Here is a 20,383-nt window from a genome sequence, read left to right as displayed (position 1 = left end):
TTTGGAACACTAGACTGTGGCCTTTCTGACACAATGGAGTATTTTGGGCATCAGAAATATTGCACTGGATGCCACCAGGGGTATGGACAAGATGGCTTTGGCTCTGTGAAGCTCTGTACTATCTTCCCCTCTCACTGGGTTTATCGGCAATAAAGCAGCTCACGAGACCAATGAAATGAGATGTCCCCTCAGGACCCCATCCGCTGAAGACTTGAGAGTGAGCAAGGTGCAGGGGAGTAGTGTGTGCATCATGTGGAGTAATGAGGAGCTGCCCTGGATTTCAGGCCCTCACAAAGCCTGGTGCTGCCATGAACAAATACAGGCTGCAGTGTCCGGGCTATGGCTCCCAGTGCGGATTGCTATGTATTGGCGGATGGACTGTAAGAGTGATCTTGCTCCTGTGCTCTTGCTCCAATTCTTTGCATAACCCTCCCACCTGCACACGCAAAATGATTTTGCTCGCATGACACGGGATGTGTGATGGTATATTACTGGTGGGCCATTTAACTGTAGTTCAGGATTCTTGCATCGACCAGGAAGTGAGAATTACGAAAATGGACCTTAGTCACCCCACCCCAGTGGAAATGGTGCCACAAAGAGCAATATTCTGTCAGTGCTCAAAGAACTGAGAATTTGTGTTGATATTGGGACAAGAGTGAATGCGATCGACCACAAGATAAAGGGTATGAAAAGACAGATTGGTGGGGCTGTAAGCTACCCCGAAGTCTGTTATCCAGGAAACCCAGTTAGATGTCCATATCTCAGAATTGGTAGAGGCACAGACTTTAATCCCAAGGATTAAAATGAACAGTTATGAAAAATTGAGAGGCGCGCAACAACCTTTTCATTTTTTGTCCTTCTGGAGAAAAAAGGCAAAACGCTTATGGCTGTTGAGCATATGGTAAGAGAGATGGGCGTTTTATTCAAAGGCTATGGGAGGGAGGGGGTCTTGCAGTAGCCATTGATGGGGCTGATGGAGTTGGAGGTTGTGGGAAAGGCCTGTGCTTATCCTGGTGAGATGCAACTATTATACAGAGAAACTAAAGATCCTCAGCAAAGCAAGGCCCTGTAGTCCAGTAGAGTTTGGGTCATCCAAAGTGTCTATTTCAAGATCTCTGTGTATATCTTTGCTCGTCAAGCAGTGTGCCAGCCTTACCCAATGGTTGAGGAAGGGGTAATTATTGGCGCAGTACCCATTCTCCATTGCATTTAAATAGGAGCGTGAGAAGTATTCCCTGACAATGGGAGGGGATTCAGTGACTCCAGGTCCTCCAGAACACTGCAGCTCGTCTGGCATGTAAGGTATCTCGGTTGTCTCCCTCCCATGCCTTGTTACATCGTTTGCGCTGGTTACCGATGGCGGCTCGTATTGAGTACAAAGTTGTTTATTGTCAACCGAGCTGCGCACAATGTAGGCCCCATTTTCTGAAACGGAAGCTGGAGAGATACTGTCCCACAAGAAACCTGCGGTAGGATTCTCAGCAGCTTCTAAGGATTCCCAAATTTTAGCGGAAGCATCTAGGTGGTCGCTCCTTTTCCCTGTTCTTGCACTACCTTGTGCAATGCCTTGCCGCTAAGCCTGAGAACTTTGGCTGATTATCTTCCTTTCAGGAAAGCCCTGAAGACGCATCTGTTTAATCTGTCTTCCTCTTTGTTAGAGTATTTGGCACTTAGATTGAATGCTCGCTTCAGGCAGTTGGAGGCAAAGGTGCTTTTTGTTAGCGTCTCATCCACAGCTCTATTCTTCTGTGGTGTTTTTATTCTAAGCCGGCAGGGTCGGGTTCAGCTTCCCAGACGACCTCGGCTGTGCTAATCAAGGAGGACAAACTGCTTGAAGCTTTTGTCAGAAAAGGTTATGCTAACTCAGCCTTGCACCTTGCTGAATTTTCTTAGGATCTTTTCTTGGACAGGCAAGCAGCCTTTAAATCAGGGCTGTTGGTGGCCAAATTGGTGACACAGGACCTGTTGGAGTCCCCATTAGCGCACATAGATGCTGCCAGTAGAGCGATGTGGGAGTGCCTCTGCACAGGTCTGCTTCGAAGTAAAAAACATGAAATTCACCAACGGAGTTCAAGAACGAATTCTGGACCTTCTTTTTTGAGGAGAAAGATTTTTCATTTGTCTACAGACAAACTGACCAAGAGAAAGAGTAGCTCCCAAACAGCTAAGTCTCTGGTCATCCTGACTAGAATCCATGATTCTCCCGTTGGAAGCAGTCTCCCTGCACAAGATCCACTGATTTCAACCATTTCTTAGACCGTTGGCTTATTTCTGTGGTTTCAGAGGGCTTTATTTATTTTATTTATTGGTTATTTATAATGCGCCTATACAGCAAATGGTGTTTCAGGTTGCATCAAGACAAGGGAAGGAGCAGTACAAGGAAAAAACAAACACACTTTCCTACTAGGTCTTCAGACATTCGGATTGTGCAAATGCTGTAACGAGAATGAAGGCGAGGCGGGGATGGGTAGGGAGGGGACGGATAAGGTTGGTGGGGGGGGGGGCGGAGACTGGGAAAAAGACAGTTCCTATTGGGTCGCGACACAATTCGGAGCATGCAAGTGCAGTAACAGATGACAGTGGAGAGGGGTGTTAGGCAGAAACCTGTGCAGTTCCCTTTGGGAACACTGCAAAAGATTTAGTACTACAGGTGTTAGCAGTAAACCCACTTGGTAGCAGTCTGTACCACCCAGATTTACCTGGTAGCTGTGGCTGAGCAGTCAGACTTCCCTCAAGAAGAGTTAGGCAGTATGTAAAGTATACACAATAGGCACTCAGACACAATAGCACAAGCAAACACTGACCAGAGCTTTGGTATCAAGGTATATAATTATTTATTTAGAAACACACACAGTTTGAACCAATCCAGCACTCTTTTTGTAAAACACTCTAAACACAGTTACTATTATAATACATACAACCCTTATTCCTTATCAGATAAGTCTTAGTTAACACCACTACAGAGATGAGTGCTTAACTATAGATGGCACTCCAACAAGTTCATGAAGAAGGGAGGGAAAAATACAGAATATGGGAAGGTACACCACTCTAAGCTTTAGGAACACTATTAGCAAGGCAGAAGAGCAAAAGTCACTTGTGAGCCAAAGTCCATAGGCTGGGCCCACTCTTAGAGAGAGCAGAGCACAAATGCGCCCAAGATCACACAGTTACACTAGGCTTAAAGTCTGCAGAGAGTTCAAAAAGAGTTTAGAGAGGCTCAGAAAAGTTTAGCCAGGGTGTCCCAGGCTAACCCAGGTTTGAAAGCCGGGGGCTAGATCTACCCCGTACTGTCGGTGGCAAGGGAAGCCGGGCGGGACACAGTACCTTAAGTGGGAAGAATCCTCCAGCGGTGGAAAGATGAAGGTCGTTGCACTGCCAGGGAAGAAACCAGCCACAGAGTTTTCCGGTTAAAGGTATTACCCTTTAATTCGCGGTCGTGTTAAAACGTGGTATCCCGGTTGCCGGGGTGCTTGGCACAGGCAAGGCGGCCACGAGATATGTCGGGAAGGCGAAAAGACGGTGAAACTGGTTATCCCCACCAGTCAAAGGAAGAAGACTCCGGTGGGAGATCTCCTCTGTCGTTGGGAAAAGTGGTGAGACGGTCCAGCAGGGCTCCACCGGTGGTGTTGTCGTGGCAGGTCGGCTCAGCTTCTCCCTCGTCGGATTCTTAGGTCCTGTGGCGACTTCTGAAGTTCCAGTCCCCAAATCCCTGCTTTTATGTAGAAAACCCCCATTCACTCAGCCTAGCTGTCACTCAAACATGCTAAGTGGTGAGCCGGCCGGCTCACCACTTGGGCCAATCAGGACGGAGTGCGACTTGAGTTGCCTAGGCAACTCAGTGCAGGGTGCCTAAATCCCCCTCCACCCCTCCTAAGTACCCCAGACAGAGTGGCACCACTTTGGAGGGCTTCTGTGGAGAAGCCCGCCAAAAAGTGGAACAAAGGGCTCGACTTGGGTTGGAGTCACCGAAGAGAACACAACCGCCATTTTAGAACCGAGTTTTGGCAAAAAACACCAACCGGAGAATTAATAATTAAACCGGCGGTATGTTCGAGGCTATCGTAATTAAATAAAGATGGTAGCCTCGAACAATGGGAATATCCCATAGAGAAATATTCGTGGTTGAATATAAAAAGTAGTATCCACTGCCACCAGCCAAAACTCGATCAGGGGGGACGGAGATGTGCCCCCTCGACTAACAGACCCTGGGGCAATCGAATTGCCCCCGCCAGTACGTCCACAATATGATGGTTTGTACTGGTTCTGTTCAGAATTTAAGACTAGTAAAGTCAATGGTGACTTTACAGACCCTGGGAGACAGTAGTCAGTCCCAGGGTATGGAGTCTATACTGGGGAGTCACTGACACCCCTGTGTTACTGCACTGAGGGTGCTGTGTAACACACATCACAAAAACACATGAAGCCCTATGGAGTAAAAGACCCCATAACCCATTAAACACATCTAGAGTCAAAGAAACACACTCAAATCATGTCCAAGAGTGAGGGTAAAAGAGTCTCACTCTTGGCAGGAGAAAAAAATAAACCCCAAAAATGCTGCTGGGGGACTCGCTAGGTTAGGAAATTCAGCCTAAACAGAGAATTCTCCCTAACAAGGGGGAAGAGGAGAGTGCCGGATGGGGAGGAATGGTGATGCTCGGGAGGGAGGAGAAGGGTACATTTAAGTGCAAGTGAACACGTTCACTTGCACTTAGAGGGGAGACTGCACAAGGTAGTGCTTGAAGAGAACAGGAAGGAGCCAGTGGCAAGGAGTGATCGCAGAATCTGCCAAAGCTGGGGCAACGGAGGCTATGTAGTCCTTGAAAGTTCAAGAGGATTAGGGGAATACCTCACAGAATGGAGCTTTCTCCAGCATGGGGTCTGGCATTGATTCACATGCTCAAGATTATTCCCTGTCATCAGGCAGGGAATCCTCGGTAAAAGACAAGTTTCACTTTCACTTTAAAACTGTATTTCTGGTTCCCCAACTACTCAGGGGCTCAAGTCCATTCCAGATACTTTCTAGTCAGAAAGAAGATCGGAGCTGGAGACCCATCCTGCACTTATGACGTCTGATCAAATTCTTAAAGTCCCAAAAATTCAGGATGGTCACGTTGCAGCACGTGCTCAGCCAACTGGAGAAAGGGGATTTCTTAACGTCGTCGGACCTGGAGGACGCCTATTTTGACATCCCCATTCACTAGAAACATTGGACGTTTCTATGCTTCATGGTGTAAGGGACAGCACTAACAGTTCAAGGCCCTACCATTGGGCTTGAAGTCTGATCCAAAAGTGTTCCCAGAATGCCTAGCACCAGTGACGGCCCATCTACATCTACAGGGCATACACGTACTGAATGACTGACTGAAACGCGCCCCGCTTGCAGGAGCTGGCTGGCGAGCACACCAAGGCGACCGTCAGACTATTAACGGATCTGAGATTCTGTCACGAAATCCTGTTTAACACCATTGCAGAACGCGCTGTTCCTCTGTGCCAGACTCAACAGGGTCTGGCATTGCCCTAGGAGGAAGCAGCCATTTAAGGAAAGGTGCAACGACTCGCGGGCGAAGACGGCCACTGTGCGGGCTATCAAGTCATTACTGGTCATGTTGTCCTGCATCTTCCTAGTCTGTCTCTGCAGGTTGCAGATGCGACCCCCTACAGGAATTCCTGGATACCTGTTGGATACAGGTGCCCGGAAGCTTCATGGACAAGATCCCTCAACGGGGAGTTCCGATGGGCCATAGCGGTCGGGGGGGTCTGCTCCCACATCACCAAAGGCAAAGGATTTTAAAACCTGCCATACCAGGAAACTCACCACGGATGCTTCCCTAGAAGGTTGAGGAGCGCACATCAGATGTCTACACGCCATACGGTAAGGTGGTGAGGATCCTCACGGACAACACCACCACCATGTTCTACATCAGGAAGCAGGGCGTGGGGGCACTCTATCCCTGGCTCTTTCCGATGTGGCCCAGGACTTGTGGCACTGGGCGGTTGGTCAGGGGATGTTTTCTCGTCCCTCTTCACCTGGCGGGAGTTAAGAACACCATTGCAAACTCCTCAGCAGGGAACTGAGTTTCTGCCACGAGTGGGAACTTAGTCAGATTCATGTGGACCGCCTGATCGTTAAATTGGCAGGCCTCGGATAGATCTGTTTGCGACGGCGGATCTCCAAATGCCAGAGGTTTGCCAGCAGGTTCGACGAGCTGCGGAGCTAGAGGGACGCATTCTCCTTCCCATGGGAAGGACTATTCTGCATGCGTCTCTGTTTCCGCTCATGCTACGTGTCATCAATACTGATACTCAACACCCTGATGTGGCTGAGGCAGATTTGGTATCTGGATCTTCTTGGCCTGTCGGCGCCTCCAGTCAAGTTGCCAGTGGTTCCAGATCTCTTCACCAGAGTGGGAGGCCCAATTCTTCATCACGACCCAGGATCTCTGAACCTGAGGGCTTGGCTTCTGCAGAGTTAGTTTGGATGCTATGAGTTGCCAGTGGTCAGCAGGCAGGTCCTCGCCAGGGAGTTGTCGACTTTGAAGTGCTATGACCTTAAGTGGAAAGTTTTGGCTACGTGGTGACAGGTACAGAAGGTTACCCCTCTGAGGGTCACGGCTCCTCAGGTCTTGCCATACTTGCTGTTGTTGGCAAAGGAGTGGCTGGCTCACGCATCCATCAAGGTACATCTGGCGACTATCTCCCTCTACACAAGATCCCCAGGGAGACATTCACTGTGGTTGCACAGACTCGTTAAGGAGTTTCTCAAAGGCCTTTTCTGATCCTACACCCTGGTGAAAGCTTCTGCTCTGGCGTTGGAACTCAACGTGCTACTGCCAAGGCTCATGGAGGCTCCCTCCGAGCCTATGCATCAGGATCCATTCAGGTTTTTCTCATGGAAGATGGCTTTCCTTGTGGCCATCACCTCTGCCAGACTTGTAGGTGAGTTCCAGGCCCTATCCTGCAAGCAACCATCTGTGAATGAAGGGTGGTACTAAGTACGCACCCCTCTTTCATGCCAAAGGTTCCGTCAGAATTCTACCTCAACAAGCCTTTGGTGTTGCCTGTTTTCTTCCCAAAACCTTCGCCGGCAGAGAGGGCCTTGAATTCGCTAGAAGTTGCTTGTACCTTGATGTTCTAAATGACGTGCTCAAAGCTTTTGGAAGACTTCTCAATTGTTTGAACTTTGGTACTGTGATCCATGGGAAGGACTCGTCCAAGGCTTCCATTTCGAGGTGGCTCTCCGGCTGCATAATGCACTGCCATCGGTTGGCAAACCAACTGTTGCCGAGCTGTCAAAGTGCCCACTCCATCAGGTCGGTCACTGCGACAATGGCATTCCTGTCTGGTGTGCCCCTACTAGACATCTGCATGGCTGCTACGTGGAGATCTGTGCAGACCTTCATGAAGTTCTGTGTTGACAGGAATTCCAGGATGGAGTCCAGAGTCGGCCAAGCAGTGCTGCACAACCTGTTTGCTTGAGGTGAGTCTGTTCCAGGGGTAAGTATTAATTGCTTCTGTTGAGCCTTGCCCCCTCACGTGGTTGTGTAATCTGTACTACTGTGTACATTATTCATGAGCATGTGAATACATGGCAGACCCCCATCCTGGAGAAGCTTTAATTTACTTACATGTAACTATTGTTCCCCAGCATGGGTCTGGTATGGATTCACATGTGAATCCGCCCTTCGGCCCCTCTGCAGCTCTTCTTGGTCATACTGCCACTTTACGTGCTTACCAAATCTGATGATGGCTGCCAGAGGCTGGGCTTCAGGAGAGGACTGCCATTGGATGGGGGTAGTATGACCCAGAGGATAGTTGGTGATTTAGAGGAGAAATGCAGTTTTTAAAGTGAAACTGTTTTTTCTTTTACCAAGGATTCCCAGCCTGACGTCGGGGAATGTTTGAGCATGTGAATCCATGCCAGACTCGTGCTGGAGAACAATAGTTACAGGTAAGTAACTTAAACCTACCCAAGACCTCACCAGGTGACATGGGAGAGAAAAGGAGAGTAGAAGGGGAAGGGGACAGGAGGGCTAAGGGAGGCCTGCAAGGGGGTGAGGGAGAAGAAGCCATCTAGTTTCAAGTCCAGGAAAAATGGAAACGCCTAGGTTTCAACACGCATCAGAGCAAGCAAAAACACCTAGATGCAAGATTCCTGGATATAGGGCCGAAGTGCTAGAATGGACAACTAACAAATGTTCAGCAAACTAAAGCATTGGTAAAAAAAAAGAGTAATGGGACAGGTGGGACCGATTTTTAGGGAGCAGTGATGGATGTTGTCCCCTGTATTTTTTTATTATGTGGGGGGAGATCCCGCCCCAATCTGTTTTAAAATATACCTGCTTACCTAACCAATTGAAAGAGAAAAAAACATTGAAGATTTCTAAGTAGATGTAATTGGATTTGGTGAAATCTAAGACTCCTGGATCTGAATGCCGTGGAGTGTGCACCCTCTGACTGCCTGTGACTCAATCCTTCCTGCCCTCTTCTTGTTCAGATAGGCTCCCCACGATTCATCAAATAAGTGAAGTGCTCGATAGTGAACCGTGCAGTAGAGCGTCCCTGTGTAGGACACGGGCCAGGGGTTCTATTCCAGGATCTTTGCAATAGTCCAAGAACTAGGCCCGTGAGTGATGTTGGACTTATCAATGCTCAACCTCTACCCCTAGATAAATTCAGGATGGTGACTCCACAGATCATGGTAAATCTTTGCCAGGGAGACTGGCTGTGTGCCCTGGCCATGAAGGATGCTTATTTGCATATACCAATTTGGCATACCCATCCCCAATACCTGAGGTGTTCCCTAATGGGGAAAACCTTTCCAGTACAAGGTCCTGACCTACGGGCTCAATGCGACTCCCAGGGCTTTCACAAAGTTCATAACCTCCATAGCCAGCCTGAGGCTCGGGGGCCAGCACGTCTACCCCTACATGGACGACTGATTTATGAGAGCGTGTTTGCCCCAGGAGGCGATCCATACATTGTGCGCAGTAATCAACCTGCTATTCTAGTTGGAGTTCACAGTGAACTTCAAGAAATCAGAGTTCACCCACACCCAACAAATTACCTTCATTGGATTTTTGTGGGACACCGTGCAGGCGGGAATACTCCCCACACAAGACAGGAGGAGGGATATCCTGGCTGCAGTATCGCATTTCCCAGTGATAGACTGTACAACAGTGTGGTGGTAGCGGCACCTGTTGGAGCTGCAAGCAACCTGCATATTGTTGGTGCCGCTGTTGGGGCTCAAGATGGGAAGAATCTGCCTCCATCTGGCAGCTTTATGGGATGGGATTCCAATCGGACAAGATTAAAGTCCTGCCGACCCTCACGGAAGACTTGGCATGTTGGAGGGAGAAGTTGACTCTCGGCTCGGGAGCCCCGTTTTATCCTCCTCCCATTCACTGGTTGTAGCACTCGTCCTTAGAAGGCTTGGGCGCTACACTAGGGTCTCACTCCACCCACAGTGTGGACCTGTGGGTACTTGGACAAGCATATCAACTATTTGATGTTGAAGGCAATATTCCTTACTCTGAAGGAATTTGCTCCTCTAGTGCAGGGCAGGGTGGTGCTCATTCTTACAGATTGCATCATATCAATGTCCTATGTGCACAAACAGGGGGGACCGGGTCTCCTTCTCTGAGCACGGTGGGCATTCACCTGGGTGAATGAGCCATTGCTCAGGGGATGTGGCTAACAGCAGCCGCGTTGCATGATAGGAAAATACTGAGGTGGGCAGTCTCGCATCAGTTCTTACTAATGGGAGATACAGGACTCCATAATTAAAGAGATCTTTCTATGGTGAGGTCAGCCAGAGACAGACCTGTTTTCCATGAACAGCGATGCCAGATGCACCAGATTTGCCTCTTGGGAGGGCCAGAGCATGCAGATTGAAGGGGATGCCTTTCACAGAGAGTGGTCCGGGGTGACATGTTAGAAGGTCTGCAAGGTGCAAAAAGATAATGGTGGGGCTGCAGTAGCACTAAAAAAAATAAATGCAAATAAAAAATGCTAATAAATAAATGGTACTCGGATCTCAAGCAATCTTCGGTTCGGGAGCAGTCCTCCTACCAGTGTCGAGTCGGATGCCATCTCAACAGGGGGGCTCAGTGCTGCACCCCAATCAATGGCGTTATCTGCCTGGTGCCTGAGAAACTAACATTAGCTAATCTTCAACGGTCAGAAGACAATTTGACCATCATTCAGAGAGGCAGATAGGACTCGCTGTGAGCGCAATACAAGAGCAAATGGACACAATTGTGTTATTGGTCACAGGAGAAAGGCATTTACCCTCTAAAATGTAGACAATGTTTTCTTCTTCAGCCTACTTGGCACAGTCAGGAGTTCAGATAGACATGTGCAGAACCTATCTAGCAGCCATAGGAGCATATAGAAATTAGGGTTCCATGTAATAAAGTTGCAGTGCAAATGGCTGTTATAAATAAAATCGTGGCAAAAAGGCTGTGGTGTGGCCTTTGCAATCCATGTAATGGATGCGGCGGACACCCCAAGGCCCATTAGATACCGCACAGGGGAACAGGGGACACCCCAGCTCCCCTTGTGTGGTATAATGGAAACACTTTTACCCGGTCACGCCACGTCCTATTTACTGCACTGTTTTGTTTAAAAAAAAAAAAAAAAAATGTTCATTTTTCGGAGATCATATTAGTGGATACCGATATTAGGAGCAGGACAGCTTTTCAGTTTACAGTTCCTAGTAAGGAAGTTCCTGGAGGGATTAACAAGTATATCCTCCCATCAAGACTAGGCCTTCCTGGGACCTCAAAGTGGTCTTGGCAGCACTAGTGCATCAACCCTTTGAACCCATGGCTTCAGTGGATATTCAGTTTGTAACCTTAAACTGTGATTCTAGTGGCCTTAACGTCAGCCAGGAGGGTCAGCGAGATTCAGGCCCTGGCTGCGTCTGAACCATACACTGTTACATAGGGACAAGATGGTCTTGCAGACGCACCTCTCCTTCTTGCCCAAAGTAGTTAACGAGTTTCACATTAATCAGGAGATGGTACTTACTACATTCTTCCTGACCCTGAGTGTCAGGCAGACGGTTTTTCATTGCTTCGATATTAGAAGGGCTCTTAAGTTCTACTTGGACAGATCCAAGATGTACAGAAAATCTGATGCCCTGTTCATTACATTTGGCAGGCAGCAACCTTCTAAGGCAACAGTAGCCATTTGGACGTTGTCTTGCATAGCGGAAGCTTACAAAGTGCAGGGCAAATCCCCTCCTGAGGTCATTTGCACACATTTGGTAAGAGCCAAGGCTACGGCAGTGACTTCAGCGGCACGCACCATGAGATGTAATCAGCAAGGTAGTGACATGGTCCTCTCCTTCTGCTTTCATAACTGTTTGGATGATATTTAGTGGGAAGATGCAGCTTTCAGCCAGGCCGTTCTCAGAAACCTTTTTGCGTAAAAAGTGATGGTTATCTCCTCCTTATTCTGGGACTGCGTTGGAATCGCCCATACAGTATGGAGGAAAGGGGAGGGAACGGGACGTAGGAGTAAGAACAAGTTACTGTATAATGTACTCCTAGTCCATAGTCCCCTTTCTCCAAATGCTCTTCTCTCCATCCCCCTCAAGTCTTAAATGCGTAGTTAGGGCTGTCGTTTACGATGCACGTCAATAGGGACTGATGTGTGGGGCGGGGTGAGAGTGCGCGATCACGCCTGCTCATGTGACTACGTGCTGTGATGAATCTGAAAATGTCATCACTCCTTTCTCAGCGAAGGTCTATCCCCATGTGGCCAGTGAAAGGCAGAAGCTTCCTGGCCATGGGGGTGGATTTCTTGAGATGACCACATGAGGGGTGTCGCGACCAATCTTCAGAACATCGCAGGAGCTGCTTAACCCCACAGACCCAACAAGATGTAGCACTCTCAGCTAACTTTAAAAAAGAAAACAGCTTAGCTCGATACAACCCAGGGGGAAAGGGGAAGTGGATGAAATAATAAACTCAGACACTGGATCTCAAAACTGTTGTATCTGCATGGAAGAGAAATGACAAATATGTGAATGCACTCTTCCTTTCCTAAAATATTTTCTTTCAATCAAATGATCACATATCTGAACACTCCTCTGCAACTGTTTAGAGGATTACAATTTGCTTTTGACCAGATTTGCCATTAATGAAGAACTGTATATTTAATTGTTTATTGCATTCTTGTATGAGTACTAACTTCACAGTTGGTAATTACTCTTTCCTGGTAGAACTTACTCACTAAAAATTTTCAACGTTGGGAAGTCTTTCATGAATACCAAAAACTAGAAATTAAACTGGCCAAACACCATATTGCCCTTTATTTGGTTGTTTCTCAATATTTACATTTGCTGGATTGAATACTTATTTTGCCACTTGAGTCTTTTTTGAAAGTAAGTGCTAGCTAACTCTGTAGCTTATTCCATTCCTGAAAACAGTTCAAATATTTTTCAAAGAAAATTCTTTTCGATCGATTTCATGAAGTGCAAGGCGATATTGTTCACCATGGAATTCCAAGCAATAGTTTTTTTCACTTTTGAATATGCCTGCAGTTCCTACTTTCGTCATGCACATTGCGCTTCATAAAAATAAACAAACTGTGTCAGAACTTAAAGCCTACCCTTCCACAGTCTCTGGGCTAACCGCGCAACAAAAACAAAAGCAGAAAAGATAAACTACTTGCTGCGCTGGATAAAATAGAATGCTCACCTCATCTCAAATGACAGCTGGATGCAATAAATGAAGGTAGAAGCTCACCTCAGGAGACACGCCGCTGTGCACACGGAGAGCCGAAAGCTGCCTGGAAAACGCTTCAAACGTGGCTATGCAGAAGTTGCCTATCAAAGTGACAAAAATAACTTTCCGTTCTGCACTGCCAGTGGAAGTTTCCAATACAGTTTAACACGTGTACTAAAGTAAACCTCTAGACCCAAGGCTCCTAATACAGTCATTAAAGTAAACCCTAAAGCACACTAAACTGCTGTTTAAAAATGCATTCTCATAACAGCAAAGCTACTTGGCTTAAATTATGTTGTCTTCTCTTCCTTAATTTACTTTTCTTGAAAACTTGGTATCTTCTTTTCCTCGCAAGGTTGGCTGCCTTTAAATCCTCATCTTCTTACTGTGGAAAAGTTTGCCTCACTGCAGACCTGGGCCTAAAACTCGGACAATGTTTTACATGACCTGCTCACTGGAAAACTACAATAAAAGGCAGTTTTGAATGTTCATCTCTCCCCTTTTGTCTTTCCATCTTCCAATCAAGAACCCTGTTCATTTCCTCCATCTTGGTTAGGGAACCCATCCACACTCTGAAAAATAAAGTCAAGGTACAAACCAACTCACAAGAGATTTAAATAGAAAGTTAGTACAAAAGAGTGTATTGGGCAACTACACAGTAAATCACTTTCACCCCTTGTAAAATAAGGTACAGGAAAGTGTAAGTGATTCAATATACTGATAATCTACGCACTAAACTCAGTGATCTAGTGTGCCTGTAATCTACCCTGGGATCTGATTAGGGGAGACTACCTTCACGGGAGTAGGAGGGACTCTCCAGCTGAGACCTGGTATGTCCCTTTTCCCTTATGGGATAACTGTAACCCTAACATTCCCTAAGTAAAAATGTATGTTATCTTTGTAGTCCAGTGTTTGTGATGTTGTTGATCGGCTTAAGGTGGTCCTGTTGGCTTACTCTAACCTCTGTTTTGACGCAGAGTTATAAAACCAGGAGAAGGACGTGATAAAGTGTAGGGCTCACTTGAACAACCATCTTCCCAGCCCCCTGAAAACACAAATGAGGAAGAGCTACATGCAATCCTGGCCGAACCAAATTACTGAGATGAAAAAGAAGACCAGAGTGACAAAGATTACTAGAACCCGCAAGCCTACGCTGCATATACAAATACCCGGCAGCTGTGTGAATAGAACCACACGCACATGTGAAGAGAGACTCTGCAGAGTGAACCTTGCTGTATGCAAAGACATTCAGAAGCTGGAAAGGAAGTGGAGTGCTGCCCGACACCGGGAGGCTGCTAGAAATGCTGTCTGGATGAAGCGGGAAGCCAGAGGTCTGTTATAGTGAGACCGAGAGCAGTGCATGGCTGTTCGGCGAGAAGTGGAGCAACAGAGAAGGCACAGGACGCTGCACCAGGCAGCCGCCAAGCTACAGCAACTGTAGGAAAACTCAAAGAATGCCAGAGCAGCCAAAACAAACTGGTGAGTTCAAAGGGGAAGAGCGTGACACTGGGGCGCTTCGGGTGAATGCCACGCACTGTGAGGAAGGTTAACGACTGTTGAAGCGGGCGGAAAGCCCTGTGACAAGTAATGGAAATACTGAGCGAGAAGGTGGAGGCTCATTGATTAAACTGGTAAGAAAAGTATGGACAAGACTATTTCCTAGTGAAGTGTATATGTTTGAAGAACAGTTTGAAAAGTCCTGGCAGGAGAGTAAACCAGGCCAAAGTGTGACTACGAGTCTGGAGACCTGCATTTTGAGTGGGAAAGTTCTAACAGAACTGCAGATCTGTGCATTGTAAAAACTGTGGAGTAAGTCAACGGGTGAGGAAGAACCCTGAAGCATGTGATGCTAGGGGAAGGGAATCGTACCCCCCTTTATTGGAAAGTTGCCTTTTGCCAAGGAAAAGAACTAGTAAAGAGCTGAAGAGAAGCCGAAAACTTGAGGGAAGGGAGGACCTTCCTCCATCGTTCTGAGAGCTGTGAAACCTTGGAGAACTTTACTCATTTGGTTAATTGTGCACCTTTTGTAACTTTATTGGAACATTAAAAAAGACTACAGATGGCCAGTTGATTTTTTTTTTCTTCCTTTTTTCCTTTTTCTTGTAAGGGATCGGAATTTGGATATAGGACGGATAACTCTCTGGACATTCTGAGACAAACATGCTTTAGTTTCGTTGAGGCAGTGACATCCCTCATAGTGTTAGGGCGAGAGGCCTTTTTCCAACCATTGTTTTACTTTAATAAAAGTTTATAACAACCACCACAATGTCTCTGTGTCTGAGTCTTACTCCCGATTCGTTACAGCGTGCTTAAATTAATTCCCTTAGACAGGAAGTGCTATTGTACTGTTGGGGACTAGACTCCAGTCTCGTTCCCATATGGGGAAGCCCATACAGTATGGAGGAAAGAGAACTATGGACTATGAGCACATTAGTCTCTACGGTGAGTAATGTATTCTTTATACTAATTATTACTGATGTTTTCTTGATAACTTGTTCAATTCTTGCTACTAATGTTTTGCTCTGACAGGGATAACAAATTCAAGTGACAAGATGCTAACCAGGCATAAGAAGTCACTTGCCACCTAAATTCTACATATACACACAGCAGACCATTTCAGATTCGCCATATGGAAAGAGTACTTTTTGGGCCCTACTCTATGAACTTTACAACGTTTCACTGCTCCTGAGCTACATTTGTGCCATGGCCATATATAATAATAATGGTACATAAGGGGTGTGAGGAGGCTCTCAAGTGGCCATCATAATGATAGAACCATTGTTGAATGTCTCTTAAAAATATATATGCTACAGAAAAAATCCTGTCGCCCTCCAAAAAACGTTTCAAGTGCAATGCATTTCAATGGAAAAATTACAATTCACAGCCAAATGCTTAGGTTCAAACCCTAGTTCATTGCCCCAAGGAGGTGACTCCAGGAAACATTGGTATATTCACAGATCTGATTGGCAGCTGCCAATAATATTTATCATTGCATGTTTGGTATATTTTGGCTCTACCATAGAAACCCCTGCTGAGTATATATGTTGCTTGTATTCAGTTGTGCAAGAAGTTCAGGGAATGTTATTTCATGCCTTCTGGACCAGCCATGCGTTACCGCATGTTCAAAATAAGCCTGACTTAGTTTCCTTGTTTACAGCTTGGGTTGGAGCGTTACCATGGAGTGGGTATTCTGGGATTTAACTCTGCAGAATGGTTCATTGCTGATGTTGGATCCATTTTAGCAGGGTAAGATATCTTTTTGCACAGGTAAACTAATTAGTCTGCGGATTCTAATGTTTCAAGATTTACAGTTTTTTATTATTTGACTCTGCATACTAAGCTATAAACTGGAAACAAGATAAATGAAACGATCTTAAGAAGCAGCTGTCCTGATGGGTAATTCATATTCCTTAAGAGATGTCTGTGGTTGTGTGTAGTGCCTATAAATGGTTAAAATAAAAACCCTTTGTTCTAGTTTAAATGTTTTTTTTTATATTTAGAAGTACACAAATATAGCTCACAAGAATGCTTCAGCTGAAAAAACAACTTGCAAACTATGCCTTTTAAAACAAATTGAGCACTTTCAAAAGTAACATTAATGAAAAGGATAGAATAACTGGCTGCTTCTGAGGGCCTGAACGTGTAGCCGTGACAACGGAGAGTGTTTGTGTGCTGGAGTGTTATCTTTCATGTTTGCAGTAGTGATGTGCGTCATATTTTGTAACTGACGGGAAATTCGTTTGCGTGTGGCATGTTAGAAATTGAGACCTATGTTGTGTTGCTTTGCATGTGAGCTGTTTATTAGTATTGCAACCATAACATAGATGATCCATTAAGTGTATTTCATTGGAGCAGTGTTCATGTTGCGTCCAAGCAGCATACGGATGCTACTATGGTAGGAATAGGAAGTAAGGCCTGATTGCTCAAGTGCTTCAATTACAATGTAATGATTGCATATACTTCATTGATCAACTTCATTGCTTTGTGTTTTTCTGCAAGCCACTGTTTGTACCTGGTTGTCCATAGTACAAAGAATATGTAATCGAGTACATAGGGTTCTTCTCTTGCAGCATGGTCTACAGTTTTTGTCAAATATCCAAGGTGTTGTATACCATGACAGATCTTGTCACTTGGTGGCACACTTCACTACTCCCATTTTGCCTTTTACATCCAAAGTGCCACATGAGGAATCCGACCATGAAGATGTAATCCTACTAAAATCTTCCAATGTTACTCAAGGTACGCACATACCACTAAAGATGCTGAGCAGCGCCATTCATATGAGGAGGCTTTATTGGAGACTCCACAGACCTAACTAATATACAGTGAGTTTGAGTATTGAGGCAAACCGAAATGTCATAGAAGATGCTTGCTTTTGCACACAAGGTCTTATTGAGCTTCATTGATTGTGGCATTAGTTGGTGCAACCAAAGAGTTGCTTAGATCAATCACTGACATAACATCATGCTGTTGGGACAGTTTTTCTGAAGTCCAACTAAGTAAAACCATTCAACTGAGACAGTACTAGCCTACACTCTTATTTTATTTATTTATACATTTATAATGCGCCACAGTGAGCAGGCATCAGGGCGCAGAGCAGAAAAGGGGCAAATGAGAGAACCGATAAAAGCAAATGAAACAAACAGCGGGAGAAAGAAGACAAGCCCATTATTCAAAGAGGAGGGTTTTCAATTTTCTTTCTGAAGCTCAGTAGATTTTCCCTCCAGATGCAAGTTTTTAGGGAGTTCATTCCACCTTAGTGGCTTGAACAGCAAAAGGCCTAACCAAGCCTCTTGCTCTTTTACTCCTAGGCGCCAACAGGTAAGCCCCGTTATTAGATCTTGTAGTTCTCCCTGAGCAGTATGTATTTATACCTTCTTTCAGGTAACCAGGAGCATTACCTTAAAGGCATTTCTGAATCCAGGTCAACGCTTTAAACTGTGCTTTCACAGGCAGCAAGTGCAGACTCCTTCTGTAGACAGAAATAGGCTTGCGCCTGGAAACATTCTTGATGATCCGCACAGCGTCATTTTGAAGCAACTACAGGCGTCTTGGTCCATTAGTACTAACCCAGACCATAAGCACATTGAATAGCCTAATCTAGGTGCTATGAATGCACGAACCAAGGTGGCACAGTTTAACTGAGACATATGGCTTTATTAATCTCAAGTCTGAGAAGATATTGGGTTTTATTGGAAACGTTGGTAATATGGGCATTTAGGTTCAAAGATGATTTGAACAGGACGCTAATTGTTTTAACCTTGTCCATCACCTTGATGAGATGTTGTTCAGTAATGGAACTGTGTACTGACAATCCAATTTTGCTCTGGCCTGGGATGAACCAAAAAGAATAATCTTGGTTTTAATAGCATTCAAACACATGGCGTTGTTGGCCATCCAATTCTGTATTTTGGTGTAGACCATATTTATCCTCACAATCTTTTGTGTGGGTACCACTCAGCTCAAACGCGAGCTGAGTGTCGTCAGCGTAATTGGTAAAGTGTACTTCCAGCCCTTCTTGGAGATCACAAAGAGGGTGGCAGAAGACATTAAAAAGTGAGAGACAGGCATGTGCTCTGTGGAAGAGCACATTTTAGCACTTCATCCGACGGACATGCATTTCCCCAGACAATCCGAGAGACTCGACCGGATAGGTGAGAATTAATCCAGCTGATTGCTTCAGCTGAATAGATGTCTGCCCCCATTAAGCTCTCCAGGAGTTTATCATGATCAACAAGGTCAAAGGCTGCCGACAGATGTAACGGCATCAGCAGCCCCACTCTGCTGTCATCCATAATATAAAGCATTTCAGATTGCATATTCAACAAAACACTTTCAGTGCCAAAACAGGCTCTAAAGTCTGATTGCTGAGGGTGAAGTGCTCCAGATGTCTCCAGAAAAGCCTGAAATGGGGATGTAGCCACTTTGTCCAGCACCTTGAGCAGGAAAGGAGCGTTCCAGGTAGGTCTGAAGTTGGAATGTATTTTAGGATCCAACCCTTTTTTTTATTTTTTTTTATTTTTATTTATTTAAATAATGGGGTAACTGAAACCTTCTTCAAGGCATTTGGGACCTGACTTTCTTTTAGACTGGCATTATTAAGCCACACAAGAAAAGACATAAGTCCCTGTTAGCAAGAATAACTTTAGATGGAAGAGTATCCCCTGCACAGGTGGTGGACTTAATTTTTGTTCAAGATATCAGTCAGTAGTTATGTCGAAGTATCAAACGAAAGGTAGATTTTGTTGCACAAGGTGTAGTCTTTATAATTATGATGGCTACTAATCGGATCAGTGAACCCTAACTTATCCGCAATCCTGGACTGAGCCGCTATTATTTTCCAGGAAAAGCTTGATGAATTGCTACACAATCCAGAGTAGTAGGGGAGAACTCTTGTAGCATAACCTTTACTTTTTAAAGTTCCCGAAGGATTTGAGGCAGTTTCTTAGTTTTTTTTCCGCTTTGTTAATTTATCAAAGCGAGTTTTTTTTTTTTTTTTTTTTTTTTTGCATGCAAGATCTCGGTGAGGTACAGATTTTTGAAGATACTCCTACGTCCTGTCTCCTTTCCTCCATACTTTTGGGACGTTCTGTCCTGTGGGACGGGACCGGAGCACTTTTGTAAATAAAAAGCATCATATTGAAAAATGTTTCCTTCTCTTTTTACGCGTGGTACCGCACATGGCCGTAACCCCACCCTCCTTAGCTCCGACCCGCGCATCGCCCTTCAGTCCTTTTCTCCGCACAGTCGGGGCTGGACGCACTTGCATCATCAGAAAGACATTTTTCTTCTTTCCCGTTGTCCTTCTCTCCTGCTCCGGCTTTGCGGTCGCATAGTCCTCAGTCTATGCCAGATCCTTTGGGATTTGTCTCTGGTTACTCTTGCAAACGTCGTTTTGCTAGGGTGGATCCCCATTCTCTCGGTTTGGAGTGCCTGGGACCGGATCACCATTGGGACTCTTGTTTCTACTGCGACTCCCTTTCGGTCCGGGCCCTTCAGCGTAGTCTTCACCAGTGGGAGGTCTTCAATGTGTTCCTCCACCGCATTTTCAACTCTTCATCGATGAAAAGAAAAGACACTCGGTAAGGTCATTACTTTTTAGGGCACCCCAGCTGGGGGACTCCTTCCCGGGGTCCTCCAGGTCTGGGAGGGGCATCAAGAGCTCTGCTACCAGGGTTTCCCCTGAGGTGTCTCGCAGGCCTAATAGGCGTCCCAAGGTGTTCTGCAAGGGTTCGCGTGAGGGGCCTGCCGACACCAGATTACGATCCGAGGTTCACCAATCTGGTGCTAATAGTCAGCCTGTTCGTGCTGAGGCTTTGGATACCGGAGTTTGCTCCAATGTCTCCTTGTCTGGAGCTTCCCATACAGACACCGGGGTGCACCCTGAGGCCTCCATTGAGGCTTTCTGTACAAACTACGGTTTGAGGCCCTTCTCGGTGGAGCTGTTCAGATCGGACTCTGTTCCGAGGTTCCCCTCTTTGAGGCTAAGGTGTGTACCGACAGAACTGAGACCTGTTAGGGTCTTGTCTGAGGTGGATTCCTCAACATTCCCGCGCTCACAGTGAGACCGGTTCTGTTGAGGGGGCAAAGGGCGAGGTCTCTGACCATAACTCCTGTTACATGCTTTGCCGAGGTTCCTCTCTTGGAGGCTA

At 46.0% G+C, this 20,383-nt stretch overlaps 1 protein-coding gene across 3 annotated transcripts in view; it reads left to right on the top strand.

The window, feature by feature from the left end:
* Nucleotides 1-20,383, top strand: part of ACSBG2 (acyl-CoA synthetase bubblegum family member 2) — an 811,342-nt gene that overhangs the window by 173,857 nt on the left and 617,102 nt on the right. For all 3 annotated transcript variants that reach the window (XM_069649557.1, XM_069649556.1, XM_069649555.1), the window contains exon 5: nt 15,889-15,977. In XM_069649557.1, the coding sequence (XP_069505658.1) occupies nt 15,889-15,977 (89 nt within the window). The remainder of the gene's footprint in view (nt 1-15,888; nt 15,978-20,383) is intronic.

The sequence above is a fragment of the Ambystoma mexicanum genome, chromosome 1p, assembly GCF_040938575.1.
Source record: "Ambystoma mexicanum isolate Mex_15411 chromosome 1p, UKY_AmexF1_1, whole genome shotgun sequence".
NCBI classification, from domain to species: Eukaryota; Metazoa; Chordata; class Amphibia; order Caudata; family Ambystomatidae; genus Ambystoma; species Ambystoma mexicanum.
The sequence above is the reverse complement of the archived record's forward strand: the minus strand, read 5'-3'. Positions and strand labels throughout refer to the sequence as shown.